This window comes from Peromyscus eremicus, chromosome 22, assembly GCF_949786415.1.
Source record: "Peromyscus eremicus chromosome 22, PerEre_H2_v1, whole genome shotgun sequence".
Lineage (NCBI taxonomy): Eukaryota > Metazoa > Chordata > Mammalia > Rodentia > Cricetidae > Peromyscus > Peromyscus eremicus.
The window spans coordinates 28,629,155-28,649,523 of record NC_081437.1 but is presented as its reverse complement, the minus strand read 5'-3'; the positions used below and the strand labels follow the sequence as shown (position 1 = coordinate 28,649,523).

The following is a 20,369-nucleotide window of genomic DNA, read 5'->3' as shown; positions in this document are numbered from 1 at the left end:
CCCAACCGTGAAATTATTTCGTTGTTATAGCTGATATTTGACCCCTGTGAAAGGGTCATTTGAACCCCCAAAGGAGTTGAGACCCATGAGAATTACTGCTCTAGAATGAAGTCAAGGGCAGAAACTGACCTAGAAAAGAAAGAAGAAAAACAAACAAAAAACCAAACAAACAAAAACAAAAACAAACCAAAAAAACCCAAAACAAAACAAACAAACAAAAAACACCCCACACTGGTGCAGTGGCAGTCAGAAGTATCAATGGGAGTTGGAATCAAGGGAAGATGATGTCTGAGTTGGCCATCAGACAGGTCCTCCTAGAGGAACTAATGGGTGGGAACAAAGCAAGAACCTCTAAGTTCAGGAATTACCAGCCTGTCCAGAGCTTGGTCCGGGTGGATGAGGGTGGTGGTCACCGCTCCAGATGAGTGAACTCCAGGGAAGGACGCGTGACCTGGTGAAAAGACCGACTGAGAAGCACAGTGACCCAGGGAATGCGGCTGGTCGCTTGGGGATGCCTCTGATGGGGATGCCTCTGGGCTTTCTTGCATCCCATCTCTTATGCTCGCCCTCCTCCGTCTGTCTGTTCCCTCTGAGTCCACTAGAGGGCGACATCTCACAACCCCGGGGCCAGCATTCACTCAGGCGATTTCGCTGCCCTCTCGTGGGGAGACCATAGAGGATGCTCGACTTCCGGGGCCCCTTCACTCCCAAGACTCTCCTGTTGTTGTAGGGACCTGTGTGGTGGGAAATGCTGTGTTTAGGAGAGAGTGGAGAAACCGCTTCTCTACCCTGCCTTCTAAATCGAGAAACACGGCAGGCAACTAGTTCTTTCTGCCTGACAGGGAGAGGGAAGGAGGAAGACAGAGACACGTGGAACCTTCTCAGTGCCTCAGAATGGACAAGTCATTTTCTCAGACTCTTCCTGGGCTGAGGGCCATAGAGCTCAAGATAGAGGAGTTAAGTGATCTGTATCCAGAGTATCCTATTCTGTTCCAGTCTATTTATTCTTTGGGCAAGGTTTCTCTTTTGTAGCACTGGCCGGCCTGGAACTCACTATGAAGATCAGGCTGGTCTTGAACTCATGGAAATCAACCTGCTTACATTTGACACTTTTTTTTTTAATAGACTCAAATATTCCAGGCTGGTTTGGAACTCACTGTGGCCTTGCGCTTCTGATCCTCCTTGTAGGGTAAAAGGGCTAGCCAAAGAAACCCACCTTTAGCCCTGAAACCAGAGCTAGTAAAAGAAACCCACCCTGGCCTTGAAATCCGAACCAGTGAAAGAAACACTTTAGCCCTGAACCTAGAACCGAAGAAATACACCCGACCCTAAAACCAGGGCCAAAGAAACACACTTTGGCCCTATAATCAGAGCCAGCGAAAGACACATGCCCTGGCCCTGAAATTAGAGCCAAAAGGCTAAGAAGGGGCCAGTGAATGAAACACACTTTGGCTGTGAAACCAGAGCCAAATCTGCCCCTGACCAACTGAGCAGAAAACCAGCCAATCCCTGAGCAGAAAAACCAACCAATCCCTGAGCATGAGATCTAGCCAATCTGAGCTCAAGGACTGAAATGCATCCGACCAATTCCCACCCTGAAAATCTTCTCCCTGGAAAAACTCCGCCCCTGAGAAACCCTATATAAGCCCTGTGTCCTGGTCAGTTTGCTGGTGCCCTCTTTCCGCCGCAGACAGAGGCAGCCACCCTCCTGGATTTTTCCCTCCCAATGAACCTCTTGAATGAGGTTTGGGTGAGACCTTCTTTCTCCAGAGCAGAGACTGAGCCTGGGTGGAGCGGAGCCCAGCTGTAACACTTTGGCTGGGGAAACCCTCTCTCGTTAGAGCTGTGCTGTTACACCGGGGAAACCTTTCCCTGGAGCAGGACTGTAAGCTGCTACGCTTCCTGTGGCCTGTGGTATTCCTGGGCTCCCAATTGCCAGAATCCCTTTCGATCTGAGCTGCAATGCTTACATTCCTGCCCCTACCTGTCACATGCTCGAACTACAGGTGCTGGGCCAGCTTAGCGACAGCCCCACCCCGAGTGCCCCGGACATTCTTGAAAGGAATTCACTGTTAATGCAGAGTGTCAACAGCCCAGCTCCTTTCCATGAGCTGCTCCATCCCATCTCAACAGGGTGTGTGAAGGCCGGGTAATTTCTGAAAGGCCTTTGTAACCAGAGGTCAAGGAGAGGTGTCTGAGGAGCCAGGATAGCTTCTGAAGCACAGAGAGGGCCAGAGGAATTTCCCCCAGTGAGTGGAATAGAAATGGAAGGATCTGGCGATGGTGTGTGAGGAAACTCTTAGAACAATACACTGGACACCTTAGTGTCTAAACTGATGACGTGACCAGTCCATGGTATGGTTAAGGGGAAGTTTTTTTTATTTTTAATTTTTATTATTTATTTATTTATTTATTTATTTATTTATTTATTTTATTTATTTATTTATTTTTTTTTTTTCGAGACAGGGTTTCTCTGTGCAGTTTTGGTGCCTGTCCTGAATCTTCCTCTGTAGACCAGGCTGGCCTTGAACTCACAGAGATCCACCTGCCTCTGCCTCCTGAGTGCTGGGATTAAAGGTGTGTGCTACTACTGCCTGGTGAAGGTTTTTTATTGTAGATATAAGAGAAAGAACAACCATCTGGAGAAGTCCTGAACAGAGAAAAATAAATAGACTGAACATGGCCAGCAGATTGGACCTGGCCATTTGAGAAGCAGGAGCAGAGCAGAGAGAGACAGAGACAGACAGAAAGACAGAGAGACGGACAGACACAGAGAGCAGGTGAGTAGAGGAAAGGGGAGGAAGGAGACAGAGAGAGGGAAGGAGAGAAAAAGATGAAGAGAAAGGGCGTATTAAAAATAGCAGGGTTATAAGGAGAAGGGGTAGCTGGGAGGAGGGAAGGAAACCCATGGGCTGGAGGAGTTTAGGGTAGGGAGGAGGTGAGCAGGGCTGGGATGTCAGCATGGACTCTGCAATGTGTAACAGGTACTTATGACACTGAGGGAGCCTGGAGGCCAGCATGCGGGGTTGATATGCTAACAGACACCACAGATAGCCATCTGTCTGTCCCTTCTGTCTTTTGGAATTTGGGGAAATGGAGTTCCCTTTGGATCTGACACCTGCTTGTAGGCCTCAGCAGCAGCCTCTCCCAACCCCATCATAGCAATACATAGCAGCATCACAACTGTGACCCACTCAGGGCAGGATTGCCATGTTTGGGCTCAGAGAGCAAGCCCCTCTGGCAAGGAGGTCTGAAGAGGAGTTCAGGAGCTTGAGTACAAGTCACTGGCTCCCAGAGCATCCTGTTGACCTCTAGATTCTTGCCCCTGACCTCCAGATCTGAATGCTCCTTAGTGTGCCATACGGGACGTGCTTGGTGGCTGTATGGAATGTCAGTGTGCTGCCACAGGGAAGGCAGTGTGGTGCCCCCAGTGACTACAGGAGAGCCAACTGAAGCTCTGGGCCAGATGGAGGTGGCTGATAGCCTGTGGGTTTCGGAACAGTGAAGGCAAGCATGCTTCAGAGAAGGAAAACCACTAAGGGCCCCCTGAGCTAGTCCAGGCTGAAAGTCTGTCAGTCATTGAGTGACAGTTAAAGGGGGCCATGTGATATCCAGACTTCACGTGGACAGAGGTCATTGTTGAGTTGAGAGGTCCCAGATACAGAACATGTCCTTTCTTCTAGCCAGCTTTTTGTCACTTAAATTGTCCCAGCTACCTTTTGCCTCTGGGCTTTTTCCTTTCCTTGCTTTTGTAATCTTACTTTCACTCTTACTCCAAGGCTGGCTGGGTGGCTGGCCTCTAGTGTCCCTCTGTCCTTGTTCTCTTGTTCCTTCTTATTCCCAGATTTCTCCTCTTATTTATTCTCTCTGCCTGCCCGCCCCACATTATCCTTTCTCCTGCCTTGTTATTGGCCATTCAGCTCTTTATTAAAACACCAACTAGGTGCTTTAGACAGGCACAGTCACACAGCTTCACAGAATCAAACAAATGCAACATAAAAGAATGCAACGCATCTTTGCATCATTAAACCAATATTCCATAGCATTAAAAAAAAGTAACACATTTTAAAATAATATTCCACTACAAATCCCCTCCCTGTTGTTCTCTTTTTAGAAGCCATTATGCAAGCAGCTTGCTCTCCTGTGAACTGTCTGTTCTGAGGTGAGGCCTCAGCACAGATCCCCCAAAGCAATGGGCCCACCTGACTATGGAATGAAATCTCTGAAACAGTGATCACAGACAGACCTTTTCTCTAAGTAGATTTGCCTCACCTGTGTGTAGCTGGGCTTTTCCTTTTGGGCCGCCAACCAGCTTCCAAATCATGACACAGAGACTTAAATATTGGTTTTGAATGCTCAGTCTAGGTTAGGCTCATTTCTGGCTAGCTCTTTTAACTTAAGTTCACCTGTTTCTCTTTATCTACCTTTAGCCTCAGGGCTTCTTACTTTTCTTTCCTTCTGTATATCTTACTTTTGCTGCTTCTAGCTTCTGCTGGCTGGCCCTGGTGTCTCCCTCATTCTCTCCTCTCTTCTCTTTTCCTCTTCTCTCTCAAGCCTAGATTTTTCCCCCTCCTATTTATTCTCTCTGACCACCAGCCCTGCCTAGCTATTGGCCGTTCGGCTCTTTATTAGACCAATCAGGTGCCTTGGGCAGGCAAGGTGAAACAGATGCAACACATCTTTACATAATTAAACAAATGCAGCATAAACAAAAGTAACACACCTTTACCCAGTTAAAGTAATATTCTGCAGCATTAACAAATGTAGCACATCTTTTCCCAGTTAAAATAATATTCCACAACACATGTGTGTTGCCATAACAGAAAGCTGACCAGGACCCCGAGTCATATGACAAGTATGTGTTCACATTTTTGAGGAGCTGTTAAATACCTATCTTCCCCAGGGCTGTCACCATTTTACGTTCATACTAACAATGTATGAGGGTTCGAGTTTCTTTACATTGTTGTGAACATTGATTTTGATTGGCATTTACTCGGTGACTGTTAGGAAGATAAGTTAAACTGTTTTGTGTGACTTGGAATAATGTAATGCCTGTAAGATAAAAGGTTACCACCAGGCAGCTCTGGTGATAAGATCTGGGCCTCAGAAGCACAAGCCTCACATGTGTTAATGGGTCAGTCCCAGAGCCAAGCCCAGGACAGGCCTTGACATGCTAATGAACCAACCCCAAGGTTGTATTGACATGTTGAGAGGACTGAGTGGGAGCCCTGATAATGCGAAGCTGCTACCCAATGAAATGATACAAAAATTGCAGCATTGGAAATGATCTCTAGGAGGGCACTGCCGTGCTCTTGAGATGTGGCTTCTCTCCCTTCTGCAGTGATGCTATCAGCTAGAGGACTTGAGATTGGTCTCTGTGTGTGGCTCTGGTTTCAACGACTGTTGAACTTCCCGGCACCGGGCACCTGCCTGCCTGTCAGCTCTGGCTGTTGGGCAACACTCTCAAGGACCTTTAGCTTCTGAAGCATCCTTACTGGAGAAGATTCCCCATTGGAACCCTGTAGCAGCATTTTCTGTCCAATTAACTGGCCCCTGCTTGGTGAGGTATCTGTTGAATTTTTGTATTAACATGATAGTATAAGGAAAGTTTGTATGAATAAACCCAGCATATTTGGAAGTTGAATCTTGTGTGGACATCCTAATTGCCGAGCACCCACAGGCTGTTGAAGGGAGCAGGCAAAAGCACCTAGGCCTAACTACTGCCATTTTGACTTCAGACTCCATTTTACCTGTAGTGTGGAATAAAGTTCAGTTTCCCAAGCTCTAGGGGAGCTGAGAACTTTCCAATGGCTGACCAACCTCTTCCTTAAACAATAGAAATAGTCTGTTATGGCTCTTAGTTCTCTAAAATATTATGGCTGTTCCTAACAACAGAAGAAAAACAAATGAATCTGATTGGTTGGATTGAAAAAGCTCTCGTTTTGTGTCCATTGACAATGAGGGAGCACACAAGGGAAGTCCCTCATCTCTAAATCCTGATTGGTGAAAATTGTAACTGTAACTTGGCAACCAATGTTTATGGTTCTTGTGCTTATAAATGGTGCTTCTGCCCCTGTTTGGGGCTGCCAGGAGAAACAAGGCTCCTGAATCCTTGTCCTGCAGCCCTGATTGATCAGTGACCTGCTTATGCGGTGATTTATTAAGGACTATGGAACCCATAAATGTTGTCTATCTCCTTCCTCGTGGCGCATCACGGAACGGGTGTAACACTGTGTTCTCAGCATTTGGTGTAGTCGGCAGGATTCCCCAGGATGTATGGCTGGATGGCTAAGTGATTTTCTCAAATAGGTAGAGAAAGAGTTGGAGGAGGCTCCTCTAAAGACCTCCGCATCTGAAAGTAACACTGTATAACCATAAAAAGAAAGTTAAGATTTTGTTGGAATGGCCACCCAAATTGCTTTGGCCACTCAAATGACTTCAAAAATGCTCCGGGGATTATTTTTAAAAGGAGCCTGGGCAAGATGATTATGCAAAAGACTGATGGAAGAATATTGATAGACTAGTCAAAAATAAATAACGAGTAAAACTTCTCCAGTATCTACAGATTACACTAAAAAACGAAACAGAAACAAACCCAGAAGTTCAATGGTCAGTGAAGCCAGGGCTACACACACAGGCCAGTTTCAAGTTCTTGACCAAGGGTGGTAGCTTTGAACTATCAGGACTTACAGCTTGGGGCTTATGATGACTAGTCTTGGTTGTCAACTTGAATATATCTGGAATTAACTAAAACCCAAGTGGCTGGGATACACGTGAGACAAATTTTTCTTAATTAAAAAATTTCAAGTTGGGAAGACCCACCCTAAATCTGGACCTTTTGAGGTGGGAAGATCCATCTTGAATCTGGGCCACACCTTCTGGCGGCTGCCTATATAAAGGACATGGCAGAAGGAAGCTCCTCGCTCTTTGCCTGCTTGTCCTTCCTTGCTGCTGGTGACAAGTCCATTCCTTCACTGGCATTAGAGCCTACCTCTTCAGGACCCTGGTGTATACCAAAAACCATCTGAGACATCCAGCCTCGTGGACTGAACAACTACTGGATTCTTGGACTTTCCGTTGTAGACAGTCATCGCTGAACTAGCTGGACCACAGCTCTATGCTACTCTAGTAAATTCTACAGTGATGCTTAGGAGGCTACTCTTGCAACAGACGTGAAAAGTAGAAGAACACTCAGGAGCCACGATAGTAAAGGTCCTAGTGTCTGTTGAAAGCTTTCCTGACACGTTCGTGAGATCCAAGTTGTCCGTATGGCTAGCTTGAGCTAGACGAGCCTGAAGGGAAGCTGTTCGCTCCCTTTTGGAGCCAACATCTTTACCCCAAATTCCAGTAAATTCTTCTCATCTTCCTGTAACTAGCTAAGGTTCCATTATTCAGTATTTTTTTTTTTAACAAAAGGGATGCTCAATTAAAAAAAAAAAGCTACACATACTATCCTGAAATAAATACTGTTTCTAGACAAAAGAAATTTAGTATTGTTAAATTGTTGGAGGAACCTAGCAGCGTTGCTGTATCTCGGGTAAACAGAGTGGATCGTTGTTTTCTAGAAGTGCTTTAACCCTGAAGAAACCATTGTGGGAAATACTGATGGTTTTCTGTGATTTCCAGAGTTGTTTTCTGAAGCAGCTCCACAGCCTGCAAGACTTTGATCACCAGACGCTTCTGGCACACTTGAAGCTCTTGGATTATTGGGTACTGCAAACGGTACACAGTAAGAACTAAAGTAGAGGGGCGTGATGCTTACCTACGGAGAACATATAGATAAGATCGGGGACTTTGGTATGAGGAACTTGTTCACCCAAAAAAACAACTTTGCGTAACCATCCATAAATATGCTTTTGTACGGGCTATTCAAGGGTCAAGTCCATCAGAGGTTGGACCTACCTGCTGCCACATAGGACTAAAAAATTCATTTTGGACTCGTCTTCCTTCAAATGACTCACATAGCACAGAACACTCAACATTAAATATAATTAATTTAAATATCCGTTTAATAACAATTTATTAATTTAAATATTATATATATATACATACATACATACATATCCTTTCAATTGTTTCTCTTCCTGGTATTAATATCAATCCCTCTTTTCCCCAGTGGGACCAATGAACGTTATCCAGCGAGTAAGGGAAGTGGCCACAGTGATGACACGCTTAACTTTTGCTTCATCTGCTACCCAAGCTTCTTCAGATTGTTAGTTAATTCTTCAAGTAGCTCTACAAGAGAGGCGTTACTAACTGATGGAGGGGTAAGATGAAGTTCAGAGATCCCGCTCAAGGTCGTACAACCGTGAGGCCGTAGATCTGAAATCAGCAGTACCATCCTTTTAACAGTGCTCTGTCAGTTTACGTTTTAGTTAGCATACACGCAACAGGTTTGCTTGCCGCGTTTTCGTACATATTTTGTTTTGGTTGATTGACCGCCCTCACCATCACCACTATACCACCGGGGAGAGTCTGAGACATCTTTACCAAGTCTACCGGGAAGCAAGGATTCCAATACAGTCTTAAAGCCAGTTGCGTAAAGTCGAGCCCAGGGAAGAACCAGGAGGAATGGTGAAGGAGACGCGGGATGGAGCTTGCTCCCCACCAAGAAGGAAGGAAGTGACTGGGAGTACAGGCTTTACAGGTGATGCGGAGGCGGAATGGGGGATCCGAGGGGCAGAGGGGTACAGTGGGATAGGGGAGGGGGAGATGTGGGAAGTAAGGAAGATGCAGCTGCTTGGCTGTCCTACTGAGTAAACATCCAGCTGTCATGCTGCGGTGGAACAGGGTAATGGAAAATCCTCCCTTCCCTCTCTCCCTCTCTCCCTTCCTTTTTTTTTTTTTTTTAACCCCTCTTGCCCTCTCTCTCTCCCTTCCTTTCTTCCCCCGCTCCCACCTGCTGTTCTGAGGATGGAACTCACACTGGGCCGTGCAAGCACCCACTTACATGAGCCAGCCCCCCCCACCCCATCCCTTCGCCAGCTATTAGTAGAGATTTCAAAACCCCTTTCTCTCCCGGATCTTTCATGACTGATTCTGACCCGTGGCTCCTACAGACTGTCTGCATTGTGGCTTGAGCTGGTCTGGTGCTTGCTAGATCAGCTCCTTCTAGATCGCACCCTGCGTCTTTGCCCTCTGGCTTGGACTACCTCCAGACTCTGTAATCATTAACGCCTCCAGGAAACCCACAGATGATAGGTACCGGAGCCTGTCCCTGTCACCAACCAGAGGCAGTATCCACTGAAGTCTCGAGATGGAGAGAAGTGAGGAGAGAGATGGCAGTGACCGGCCGGCGGCAGGGCAGGAGCAGAGCAGTGGGGCACCGGGGCTGGCCCTGAAAAGGGAGATTGGCCTGTGGAGTGCAGTGTCCATGACCGCGGGCTGTATGATTGGCTCTGGCATCTTCATGTCCCCACAGGGGGTCTTGGTTTACATGGGCAGTCCTGGAGCCAGTCTCGTTGTCTGGGCGACCTGTGGCCTCCTGGCCATGATGGGCGCCCTGTGCTATGCTGAGCTGGGCAGCCTGGTTCCTGAATCTGGGGGAGACTATGCCTACATTTTGCGAACCTTTGGCTCTTTGCCTGCCTTCCTGGTTATCTACACATTTGTTCTGGTGGCCAAACCAGCCGCCATCACCGCCGTCTCTCTGAGTTTCGCCGAGTATGCACTGGCTCCCTTTTACCCAGGCTGCTCCTCGCTCCCTCAGATCATGGTCAAGATCGTTGCTTCTTCCTGCATCCTGTTGCTGCTGCTGATCAACTTCTGGAGCTCACGGATGTCCACGGTGGTGATGAACGTGTGCACGGCCGCCAAAGTGTTCTCCCTGCTTGTCATTGTGGTGGGTGGGGCCGTGGTGCTGGCTCAGGGCCGTAGTCGCACAGAATCCCTGCCGTTCACCTTCCACAACACAACCCAGCAGGCAGGGCGCATTGGCATGGCTTTCTACCAGGGCCTGTGGTCCTTTGATGGCTGGAATAACATCAACATGGTGGTAGAGGAGCTCAAGAACCCAAAGGTGAGTTGAGTGCGCTCCTCTGGGGGGTGAACCTCTGAACATCGGCAGCTCCAGGAACTGGGGTTCCCACTACTCAAATGACCGAGCTCATTAACAATCTAAGTGGAATCGAGGCTCCCTGGATGTACTCATGGGACCGGCATGGTGGCCCATTTGCCTTGATTATGGGATTTTAACTATGGCTTCTAACTAAAGCAGAGTACTTCGTACTGTCATACCCCCATGGACTCATCCTTCTGCTTCTCGAGGTAGCCATCAAGGCCCATTTTTTACAGGGGAAAACTGAAGTCTGCAAAAGGGGAATTGTTCTGAATTCATACTGCCAGCATTCTTAATTGATGCTGCTAGCTAGCTCCTGGGTTGTTTCCTCCAGAACATTGCAGTAGATACTTATACATAGTTTCTGAAGCTGGGAACCACTTGAGGCTCGGGGAACAAGCCAGCCATGCCTGTTCACCCTGCCTGTGAGCCTGGCCTGGATAATCAGTGTGCTGGCTGGTCTGAAGGGCTACCCGGAACTTGGTTGTGGCATTTGGATCTTCGTTATTAATATACTGACTCTTCGCTATAAATATATTTTCTGAGATGTTGTTTGTTTTCTTTTTTTTTTTTTTTTTTCCCTTTGCAGGAGTTTCAAATTCTCATAGGATGGGAATTGCAAGTCTTCTGTTGTCCCCACTGGGCTGGCTTAGGGGCATTCCAACTTTCAGAGTCTTGGCAAAGGCTCACTGGAGGGCGACTTGAGGAGAGAATGGCAGCTTAGAGAGAGAACTGTAAAAGCAGAGATGGGGAGAGGAGGAGACAGAGGGAGAAACAGACAGAGACAGAGGAAAGAGAGAAGAGGAGAGACAGAGGAGAGAGAGAATGCATGCTCGGAGTCCTAGGATCTCATCCTTATTTTTATTTTTCTTCTTTGGGACACAAGTCTCATCGTAGCCCAGGTAGGCCTTGAACTTGCGTTGTGGCTAAGAACGTCTTTGAACTTCTTATCCTCACCCCGGAATGGTGGGATTGCAGGAGTTACTGGCGTGTTAATTTTTTGCATATAATCTCATGGTCCTAAGTCTTTGTCTATGAAAAGGGACCATCGTTATAACTGCCCTGACTTCCTCACAGGGCACTGCGGTTTCACTGGTACATTCTTGGCAGATGGCTTGGGAAGCTGTCAAGTAAGTGGGTAGCATGTGCATATGGTGGCCTGACAGCCATAGAGCCCCCTTTCTCAATCTAGACCCTGGGCTTTCAGCTAGGTCAAGGGAAGAGCGGGGTCCTGAGAGTTGGCCCCTGAAGGTGAAGACAAGCTCCCATGGTTACAGTGGTTATCAGCAAAGCTTTTCTAGAAAGGATCCAAGGGTTAAGATTTTAGGCCCCATATGTGTTAGTCCCTGTCACAACTACTCAGTTCTGTTATGGTAGCAGCAAAACTGCCACAGGTAAGTAAAGGAACACAGCTGTGTTTCAATAAAACTTTATTGACAAAATCAGGCCACAGGCTAGAATTCTAGAATTGGTTCATGGCTAGTGTTTGCTGATCTCTGCTAGAGCCAGGGCTTTTTTTTTTTTTTTTATTTTTTTTTTTATTTTTTTTTTTAATGTGGCTTTCAAAGCAAAACCTAAGCCAGTCACCTGAATGCCAGCATTGGAAATTCTGCCCTAACTTGTTCTAAAGGGTGTATTTAGTTCATACTTTCCTCACCTCCAAAGAAACTACAGAAACTTTGCCAAACCAGGGTCAGCCTTATATGCGGACTCTTTGGGATTTGAATGAAGAATTCAGGGCTCTCAAGAGTACAGAGAGTCTCACTGTTCTTGTGGTATATTGGCCAGAAACATATCTATGATCCCACCCAGGACTCTACCGTTGTCACAGCTCATTACTACTGGGAAAGATGCCGAGGGAGAGGTCAAATTCAAAAGCATACTAGGTTCCTTGCCCTGACTACGTGTGAGGTTGACTCATGCATACTGGGTGCTCACTGTGCCGAGGGCATCCCCGAAAGGCTTGTGGGAGTGAGACTACCTTGGCTACAGGTAGCCTTGTGTGAGCCTAGGCAGAGCCACATTCCAACCCCTGGGTGGTAGGTAATAAGACCTTAGCTGCTATATCCATTCTGGGGCCAAGGCACTTTCCTTTGAACTCAGAGTCCTGGATTTTAAAGCTGAGGGGGACTTGGGGGACTCATACAAGAGTCCGTGGCTCTCTCCTTTACTTTATTTTCACTAACTTGCGGCATGGTCCTCGAGGGAGGGTGACCGACAAGGCAGAACAGATAAGGCCTCCTGGGGGAGGAGACTGGAGTTTAACCACAGCTCTGCAGAAGCAGTGTGAACATGAACTTGGAGGGCAGAAAGGACAGAGCCTGCCAACGTACACGGGCACACAGGGAGTAAGGACAGCGTCTACACGGAGGCTGGTTACCAAGAGCCGTAATAGGTCGAGATGATTGCCCCGTTCTGTGTCCCCCTCCTTTCCTTTCCCTCTCCAGGTCCAAGAATTCCCACAAGCAGAGCTCAGTCCTGGCAGAAAAAGCTCTGGAAATTGTCTTTGCTTTAAGGCTAAAGAGGAGATGTGCTAATCAGATGTTTCCATGAGGGGCCAATCACGCCTACTGCAAAGCAGACGGGGGACATCGTTAGCTTCCTTTTTCTTCGGTTTCCTCTGTGGGAAACTCTCCTTCCCACCTTCCCCAGTCATTTCCATGCCTCAAAGAGAGCCCAGGTGAAGGCCCTCTTCATCCAGGAAGCTCTGGTGATACCTCTGCCATCCCCTCCGTATCTCTACCGCCCTCTGTCTAGCACCTTATGCCACTCACCACACGCCTGCCTGATTGTGAGCCCATGCCACGGGGATCGCGTTCTCATGGGGGAGGAACACAATGCTTCCGTTCCCCAGGATCCGGCGCAGTGGCCCTGTGGACAGCATAGCTCTGAACACCTCCAAAGGCCTCCTTGGCTAACCTTTGCTCTCTTCTCCCTGAGCCTGCAGCGGAACCTAGTGTGGGCAGTGATGATTGCCATCCCCCTGGTCACCATCCTGTACGTCCTGGTCAATATCAGTTACCTGCTGGTTATGTCACCCTCGGAGATCCTCTCCTCGGACGCCATGGCTGTGAGCTGGGGGTGAGTCTGTCACGTGGTGTGTGCCTTGCATTTAGGGATAGGGACAGAGGGTGCTCTATGTGGATCCGAACTGGTCTTTAAATGCATTGTTTTCTCTACTTCCCAGGAGGCCTTGGGGCGCCTTTCCAAGTCCCTGCTAGAATTCTTTCCCTTGATGGTTCTGTTGTTCTAGGAACCAGGTTCTGGGGTCCTGGGCCTGGCTGGTGCCCTTGGCTGTTGCGCTTTCGACATTTGGTACCGTCAACGGGTCGTTCTTCAGCGGCAGCCGTTTGTGCTTCGCAGCTGCCAGAGAAGGTCACATGGTAAGAGGCGGGATCTGCCGTCAAGTGAGGTGGTCAGGGCCGCAAGAAGGGAGCTGGGAGACCTTTCACCTATGTCTTCTCCCACCTGAGCTTAGCATTTAGGCCAAGCCTGGACCTCCCCAGTCAGATGTGGCCCTCTTTTCTTCTGAGAATGGGACACGGCCCTTCCATACCTTTCCCAAATATTCCCAATCTCTTCCAGGTTTCAGGGCTGTCATGGTCCTGGATTATGTGAGGTGGAAGAGATAAGTGGTAGAGCCTGTCTGTGAATAACAAGAGTACAGAGGCCAGAGGGAGGAGGCCCGGGTACACACAATGCCCTTTTCCCTCAGAGATTCTTTGCCCCTGTGTTAGCCTTTACTATGATAATAATATCGAATAACAGACAACCCCCAGACTGCCAGTGACTTGCAGCAACCTTTAACTGTTGCTCTTCCTGTTATCTGTAGCCCTGTTTGGGTCATTCTGATTTTGGAAGGAGACTGTTTCTACTTCAGGAATGCAGGCCAAATAAAGCAGAGGTGGCTCCTGAGGGGCATTTCTTGTTTAATTCAGGAATCGGGGTTTAAGATGTCAAAACAAACGTCTAATCACATTTAGAGTATTTGCTTGTCATTTGTCCTCATGTTTTTTATTGGATGAATTGAGTGACACAGTCTAGCCCACATCAGTGGTTGAAAACTGTATTCCTGACATAGAGGCAAAAAGTGGGAGACTGAATAGTTGGAGGATAATAATCCAGTGTGTCACAGCAGCCCAAGGAAACATATGCCCTGGAAGCCATGATACAAATGACAATGAGATTGGGCACACTGGTGTCCAAAGCATGACAGGGGACAGAGTGCTTCTTTTTGGTTTTTCGAGACAGGGTTTCTCTGTGTAGCTTTGGAGCCTTTCCTGGAACTCACTTTGTAGACCAGGCTGGCCTCGAACTCAGAGAGATTCGCCTGCCTCTGCCTCTCGAGTGCTGGGATTAAAGGCGTGCGCCACCGCCGCCCGCCGAGTGCTTCTTGTAGCTGTTCTGCACCTTCTCTCACACCAATCGTTTTCCAGCCCCAGCTTATGTCCATGATTCATGTGCATCGACTGACACCAGCCCCAGCCATGGTCTTCACCACAGCTGTGGCTTTGGTCCTGCTTATTCCAGGCGACTTCGGCACCTTCGTCAACCTCTTGAGGTAAGCGAGACATTCCTTGGCTGGTATCTGTGTCCCAGACATCTTTGTATTTATATGCCCTTATATGTACAACCTTGCACACATAAATGTGTGTGTTCTCTTCTGGAGCTCCTATGTGCATACGCGCGCACGCACACACACACACACACACACGTGCACCCATGCACACACACATGCACCCATGCACGCACGCACACACGCGCCCATGCACGCACACAAATTTTCTCATCATAGCAATCAAATACCCGACAAGAAACAACTTAAAAGAGAAAGGATTAATCTCGGCACGTGTAGGGTACAGACCAACATGGCAGGGAGGCACGGGAATGGGAGTGTTTGGAGGCTGTGGTGAGAGGTGTGTGTAGCTAGCTGCTTGTTCACATCTCAGTGGACCAGGAAGCAGAGAGAGGACAGGAAGCTGGGTGTTATAAATCTCAAGGCCTACCCTGCCACCCAGAGACTCATTTCTTTATTGAGCCTCTGTCCCCTTACATCTCAATCATCTCCCCAAACAGTATGTTTTCAACTGTTTCAAACACATGAATCCGTGGGCAAATATTTTACATCCAAATAATATCTATCGGTCTGTCTATCTGTCTGTCTGTCTGTCTGTCTATCCATCCATCCATCCATCCATCCATCCATCCATCCATCTATCTATCGACCTACCTACCTATCTACATACCCACCCACCCACCTACCTACCTACTGATCTATTTATCTATCTACACACACATAGAGGAGTGTATCTGTGTCTCTTGAGCTCCACATGCATATGTATATGTATATATATATATATATATATATATATATGTGTGTGTGTGTGTGTGTGTGTGTGTGTGTATGTGTGTGTGTGTGATGCATTTCTGAAAGCCCAGGCTCAGAATCCTCACACCTATACATATATTTCAGCCATTCTCTCTGTTACGTTTCCAGAATTAAACATGGCTCTCCTCTCCCTCAATTCAGTAAGATGGGTGTTTCACCACTAGATAGCCTAAGGTTTGTGCTACTGCTGTCACTATTTCCCTTCATTCTGTTACTAAGATGATGCTAAAGGACATTTAGGAGGGGCTGGAGAGATGGCTCAGTGGTTAAGAGCAATGGCTACTCTTCTAGAGGACCAGGGTTCAATTCCCAGTGACCACATGGCAGCTCACAACTGTCTGTAACTCCAGTTCCAGGGGGATCCGGCACCCTCACATAGACATACATGTGCGCAAAATATCAATGCACATAAGATAAATAAACCTTTAAATAAAAAGGACATTTAGGCATCGTAATGCTGGGGAGCCTTTAGACACGGCATGATTTTCCCACCTCTGTAGTCTGAACTTGTGCTCTGGACTCGGTCCCAGAACTCAGTGTAGATCCACACCAAGCTGTTTAGGCACAATGAATGATTTCAGCACAGGAAGGGGATGTTCTGAGTCCCTTCTGATATTTTCCTTAAGACAGAAATCACAGGCCGTTGTGATAACCACGTGTCATTTTCTAAGCTCATTTGAAGCAGGCTTCATTTTTCAACGGCCAGATGAGCACAGTATCTGAGTGCAGAGGGAGTTCTAGCAATTTCTCAGGCATCACATGTTCCCTGCTCTGTTGTCTAATCTAGAAGAGGACATTCAGTGCTTGGTGTGATTCTTAGGGACACCACGTCACAAATGTTTTATTTTCGTTGTTTTTCCCATGAGAAAGATGAAAATCGTTATACAGTAATAACAAAATCTAATCCATTGTGGGTCTAGGAGACATGAGTCTTCAGGTAGAGACTGGGGAATGTGACCAAGAATGTCTCAGTACAGAGCAAGAATCCTGGGATGATCTGTTCAGTTAGGACCTAACACTTTGTAGGATGGATCACCTCAAGAAGTGGCTTTCTTCTGGTCCTTGATTGCCAGGTTAGATAGAATTTGTGTATGTATTCACGTGTGTGTGTGTGTGTGTGTGTGTGTGTGTTTGCATGTATGAATAAATGTGTGCATGTGGAGGTCAGGGGATCAAACTTGGAAGTAATTTCTTATATGTTATTTATATTTTTTAAAGACAATGTTGTAGTTAAGATTTCTATTGCTGTGATGAAACACTGTGACCAAAAGCAACATGGGGAGGAAAGGATTTATTTGGCCTACACTTCTTCCACATTGTAGTCCATCATTGAAGGAAGTCAGGACAGGAACTCAAGCAGGGTAGGAACCTGGAGGCAAAAGCTGTTGCAGAGGCCATGGAGGGGTGCTGCTTACTGACTTGCTCTCCATGGCTTGCTCAGCCTGCTTTCTTATAGAACCCAGGACCACCAGCCCAGAGATGGAACCTCCCACCATGGGCTGCCCCTCCCCCTCTGCCTATCAATCACTAATTAAGAAAATGCCCTATAGTCAGATCTTATGGAGGCATTTCTTCAACTGATAGTCCCTTCTTTCAGTCTAACTCCAGCTTGTGTTGAATTGACATAAAACTAGCCAGCACATATAGGGTCTCACTGTGTAGCTCTGGCTGTTCTAGAACATGCTATGTAGACCAAATTGGCCTAGAACTTAGGGCAATATTTCTGCCTTTGCCTCCCACGTGCAGAACTAGCCCATTGCCTCCCACGTGCAGAACTAGCCCATTAGGCTAGGCTGCCTGGCCAGTGAGCCCCAGGGATCTGCTTGTCTCTGCCTTCACAGTGCTGGGATTACAAGCCCGTACGTACGTAGCGCCACACCTGGCTTTTCCACATGGGTTCTGGGGATTGAGCTCAGGTCTTCATGCTTGTGCAGCATGCTCTTTACTGATTAAGCTGTTACACTAGACCTTCAGATGGAATTTTATCAGAATGGCAGCAGCCACTTAAGCTATCGACCTTGGAAGGGACGGGGCAAGGGTTGGTGGGGTGTTTATCCACCTACATGTAATGTCATCAGCCCTGAAGGAAAGATGGGTTGGGAGAAGAGCTCTGCTTTGATGAGCCCCCCCCCCCCCAGTGAGCATAGCCTCCTTGAGATTCCACCACGCCCTCTTTTTTGTTTGTTTGTTTGTTTTTTGTTTTTTGTTTTTCGAGACAGGGTTTCTCCGTGTAGCTTTGCGCCATTCCTGGAACTCACTTGGTAGCCCAGACTGGCCTGGAACTCACAGAGATCCACCTGGCTCTGCCTCCCAAGTGCTAGGATTAAAGGCGTGCGCCACCACTGCCCGGCTTGCCCTCTTTTTTTAAAAAAGATTTTATTGTAAACATTAATTTACTATTTTGACTGTTTCACACTCGATTTTCGCTGAAAGGCCAAGAAGCAATTATTCTTTGACAAATTCACATATGTATAAAATACATTCTGGCCACACTCGTCCCACTGCCCTCTCATATCCCCCCTGCTGCACCCCCAATCCCTATCCCTTCCTTCTACCAAGTTCTTATCCCAATTTCATTTGTTTTATGACTCACAGGGTCATCTCTAGGTTTTTTGTTTTGTTTTTAGGATTTATTGATTTTTGCCAGGTGATGGTGGTGCACGCCTTTGATCCCAGCACTTGAGAGGCAGAGGCAGGCAGATCTCTATGAGTTCGAGGCCAGCCTGGGTTACAGAGTGAGTTCCAGGACAGGCTCCAAAGCTACACAGAGAAAACTTGTCTCAAAAAACAAAACAAAACAAAAAAGATTTATTGATTTTATTTATATGTATATGTGTTTTGTCTGTATGTATGTTTTTGTACCACATTCATGCCTGGTTTCCACAGAGGTCAGGAGAAGGCATCAGATCTCTTGGAGCTGGAGTGAAGGATGGTTGTGAGCCACCCTATGGTGGGTCCTCTAACCTGGGTCCTCTGTATGAGCAGCAACTGCTCTTAACCCCTGAACCATCTGTCTAGACCTAGGCTCTCCTCTAAAGAAAACCAAATGCTCCCCCTGCTCTTTGAACATGTGGTCCTGATCCAGGCATGTTCTATCAGAGAGGGCCTCAGCTACACTTTCCATTTTTTTTTTTCCACTACAGCTTCCTCTCCTGGCTCACCTCTGGGACCACCTTTGGCTGTCTCCTGTACTTGCGAATAAAGACAAAGAATCTTCCCCACACTTACAAGGTAGCCTTGTCCTGAGGACAGACGCTGAGCATCTTTCAATCTAGGCTCTATATAAAGTGTATCTTTGGGCCACTGCCTCCTCCAAGGCCTAGACCAATGGTTCTCCACATTCCTAATGCTTCGGACCCTTTAATACAATTCCTCATGCTGTTGTGGTGACCCCCAACCATAAAGTTATTTTCATTGCTACTTCGTAACTATAATTTTGCTATTGTTATGAATTATAATGTAAACAATTGATATGCAGGGTATCTGATATGTGGCCCCTGTGAAAGGGTTGTTTGATGCCCCCCCCGCCACCCCCTCTTGAAAGGGGTCGAGATCCACAGGTTGAGAACCATTGACCTAGACAAGGAATGTCAGCAGCTGCTACTGCCATTGTATTTGGTAGAACATTGCATGTTTTGTGGGTGGGTTAGAAAGGGTTATTGGCCGTTTCTCCTCTGTAGGGCCACAGGGGAGAAAGATGGAGCACATACGCAAAGGCCTCACAGCACAGAGAAGCTAACGCTGGGCTCCAGACTCTGCTTTTTAAGGAGTCCCCCCACCCCCCACCCCCTACTACACACACACACACACACACACACACACACACACACACACACACACACACACACACCTGTGCACCCCAGCAGGTGGCTCCCCTGGCCCAGTCGGGTATTCTGTCACATACTGGAGGAGGGACACTAGCGATAGGTAGAAATAACTGAGAGGTAGGTAGGAAAGACACAACTCAGGGACACCCCTCCCTCATCCTTCCCGTCTCAGGGGTCAAATAAACTCTCTGTGCCCTCTGCAGGTCCCCACCTTCATTCCCGCCTTCATGCTCCTGGTGTCTCTCTACCTGGTGCTGGCACCTGTTATAGACAATCCCCAGGTGGAATTCCTGTACATCTTCTGCTTCCTGCTCAGTGGCTTCCTGGTGTATTTCCTGCTTTTCCACTTCCGGTGCCAGTCCAAGTGCATGCAAGTGGCCACGATGCATCTCCAGCTGCTCCTGGAAGTCGCTCCAACCACTAAAGGTCATTGACTGGATGGTCAGAGGAATCCCGCACTGTCCTCTTCACTGTTCCCGCTGGTCCTCTTGTACACCAACTAGGTATCATTCCAGTAAGCACTTAGTGCCACAGTACAGATGCTTTGAGGTTTGGGAATATCTACCGGGACATTAACCCATTTCCCTAAAACCTATTCCTTTGAAACAAGTTACCACTTTGTTTCACAAAGGAACCCTCTGGTTACAAATAGACATTTAGTTGCTGTTTGTAGCCCAATTAGACAGCGTGGAATGAGTCCCTTCCTTGGGTTTCTGCCATTGGAATTCTATAGTCTTATTCGATATCGCTCAAGCTGAAGAGTTGCACATCTTGGGATTTATACGGGACCACTTGTATCAAGTGGGTAGAGAAGTAGAGAAAGGCAGAATGGCAAGAAGAGTGAGGATGATACATGCTCAGCTATGATTTAAAAAAGACTTGGTGCTGAAGGGGAGGGGGTAGGAGCTGAAAGCATAGTTTTGATCCCTGTGGTCCAATGGCCACTTGATGGTATTTCTTGAGTTTTATGTCCTCCTCCTCTTCCCTCTTCTCTTCCTCCTCCTCCTCCTTCTTTTTTTTTTCTCTATTTTGTGAACCTAGAGATTAATCCCAGGGCATTATGCATACTTAGGCACTGTATCATTGATTTTTCTGG

General features: G+C 47.3%; 1 protein-coding gene across 1 annotated transcript; it reads left to right on the top strand.

The window, feature by feature from the left end:
- The first annotated feature begins 9,072 nt into the window (after nt 1-9,072).
- LOC131897500 (b(0,+)-type amino acid transporter 1-like) lies at nt 9,073-20,298 on the top strand. The gene is made up of 6 exons (XM_059248420.1): nt 9,073-10,018; nt 13,005-13,138; nt 13,311-13,440; nt 14,494-14,618; nt 18,590-18,677; nt 19,477-20,298. The coding sequence occupies exons 1-6, from the start codon at nt 9,257-9,259 to the stop codon at nt 19,705-19,707; spliced, it is 1,470 nt and encodes a 489-aa protein (XP_059104403.1). The 5' UTR covers nt 9,073-9,256; the 3' UTR covers nt 19,708-20,298.
- The last annotated feature ends 71 nt before the right edge of the window (nt 20,299-20,369 follow it).

Excerpts from the sequence above, each read along its gene's own strand:
- LOC131897500 (XM_059248420.1), top strand. The coding sequence starts at position 9,257 with ATGGAGAGAAGTGAGGAGAGAGATGGCAGTGACCGGCCGGCGGCAGGG. Across the intron at positions 10,019-13,004 it reads AGGAGCTCAAGAACCCAAAG|CGGAACCTAGTGTGGGCAGT; the intron begins GTGAGTTGAGTG and ends CTGAGCCTGCAG. Across the intron at positions 13,441-14,493 it reads CTGCCAGAGAAGGTCACATG|CCCCAGCTTATGTCCATGAT; the intron begins GTAAGAGGCGGG and ends ATCGTTTTCCAG.